At 31.6% G+C, this 1,814-nt stretch overlaps 1 protein-coding gene across 1 annotated transcript; it reads left to right on the top strand.

Annotated features, from left to right (window-relative positions):
• Window positions 1-181: 181 nt before the first annotated feature.
• On the top strand, window positions 182-1,770 carry LOC100634500 (protein groucho-1-like). The gene is made up of 5 exons (XM_003391781.3): window positions 182-187; window positions 589-851; window positions 1,136-1,316; window positions 1,453-1,561; window positions 1,630-1,770. The coding sequence occupies exons 1-4, from the start codon at window positions 182-184 to the stop codon at window positions 1,558-1,560; spliced, it is 558 nt and encodes a 185-aa protein (XP_003391829.1). The 3' UTR covers window position 1,561; window positions 1,630-1,770.
• Window positions 1,771-1,814: the final 44 nt, after the last annotated feature.

Here is a 1,814-nt window from a genome sequence, read left to right as displayed (position 1 = left end):
TAAAATGCCCATAAATTGATAAATATTTGTCGGAATAAGCTCAAACTTTCTACACAGCATAAGTGCATCAATATGCATCAGAAAATGTAATAAAAATTTGGGGTGATTTCTGAGCCATTTTTTGGAAAAAAGCATGGGCTATAGTACAGGGTATTTTTCAGAAAATGGCCAATTTCTAAAAATGGCTGTAAATTGAAAAATGTTTGTCAGAATCAGCTCAAACTTTCTGCATAGCATAAGTACGCCAGTATGTATCAGAAAATGTAATAAAGATTTGGGGTGATTTCTGAGCAATTTTTTGGAAAAACAAGTGCTAAAATTTGGCGAATGGACCTCAATTTGCCAAATCTGCCTAAGTTTTACTCCATCAAATTTCTAGCTATACGGTATTTTTCCAGAAATTTACTCCTTTTAAAAATGGCTGTAACTCAAGAAATTTTTGTTGGATAGAGCTTAATGTTAGACATTGTGCATCATTATTATCAATAATGTATCATTAATCAATTTTGATTAATAATTATTATAGGTTGTGACCCTGAACTATAATTTCGAGGATCTCTCATTCATATACTGAAGATCTATATATAGACATGCTTCAGTTGTTGCAGTGATGGTAATATTGCTATGTGGGATCTTTGTAATCGTGAGATGACAAGACTATTAAGAGGTCACACTGATGGGGCTAGTTGTGTTGATATTGCACCTGATGGTAATAAACTATGGACTGGTAGTCTTGATGCTACTGTAAGATGTTGGGATCTAAGAGAAGGAAGACAACTACAACAGCAAGACTTTAATAGTCAGATATTCTCATTAGGATACTGTCCTACTTCTGATTGGCTAGCAGTAGGGTAAGATAAAAGTATTTTTAAGTTATTATATTGCTTACGTTATTTCCATTGCATGAAACAAACATAAAGTAGCTACTTGTTACAGGCTCCATATATTGTCATCAATGAAAACTAAACCCACAAATTAGTGTATGAGGATCAAATGCTGAAAGCTTTAGAACTACAAAATTAATCCACTATATCACTGTATGCTTGTATACTTTATATACCAATAGTCTTATTAATTATTAGCAGTATTAGATAAACCAATGGTTTAATGTGTGTGTGTGTTTATGTATTATTAGTATGGAGAGCAGTAGTGTTGAAGTCCTTCGTGTGAGTGGTCCAGATAAGTATCAGCTACATTTACACGAGTCTTGTGTACTGTCACTCAAGTTTGCTCACAGTGGTAAATGGTTTATAACTACAGGAAAGGATAATCTACTAAATGCATGGAGAACACCTTATGGTGCTAGTATATTCCAGGTACATAGTCCATTATTATTAACATTAACTGTACAGTGGTATTTGTACTTGTTACTATTATTATGTGTGTGTGTAGTCTTATTTATAATTATACATTAATGTACAATGAAATAATGATTGTATCCTATACATACAGATGTCTGAAAGCAGTAGTGTTTTAAGCTGTGACATATCAGTTGACGATCGTTTTATTGTTACTAGATCTGGAGACAAGAAGGCTACAGTGTATGAAGTTATACTATGAGGTATAGTTTGATGAGTTTACTATAGTATAAAAAGTAATTGTCATTATTTTATTTATTATTGTCTCCAGTAGGTGATATTTGACTTTTAATGCATGATGCAATCTACACTTGAGTTTAGTCTCTTTGTTACAAGTACTGACTACAAAACTCTCATGTAATATAAATTTTTTAATAATTCCAGTTAAGATATTGTTTGTCATGTTTGCTATAATGCATTAACATTAATAATAATAATAATTAAACTTGAGTTCTT

The sequence above is a fragment of the Amphimedon queenslandica genome, unplaced genomic scaffold, assembly GCF_000090795.2.
Source record: "Amphimedon queenslandica unplaced genomic scaffold, v1.1 AMPQUscaffold_6158_Cont21880, whole genome shotgun sequence".
Classification (NCBI taxonomy): Eukaryota; Metazoa; Porifera; class Demospongiae; order Haplosclerida; family Niphatidae; genus Amphimedon; species Amphimedon queenslandica.
Note: the sequence above shows the minus strand (reverse complement) of the source record. Positions and strands in the feature narration are given on the sequence as shown.

Coding starts and splice junctions, on each gene's coding strand:
- LOC100634500 (XM_003391781.3), top strand. Junction 852..1,135: donor TCTGATTGGCTAGCAGTAGG/GTAAGATAAAAG, acceptor ATGTATTATTAG/TATGGAGAGCAGTAGTGTTG. Junction 1,317..1,452: donor ATGGTGCTAGTATATTCCAG/GTACATAGTCCA, acceptor CTATACATACAG/ATGTCTGAAAGCAGTAGTGT.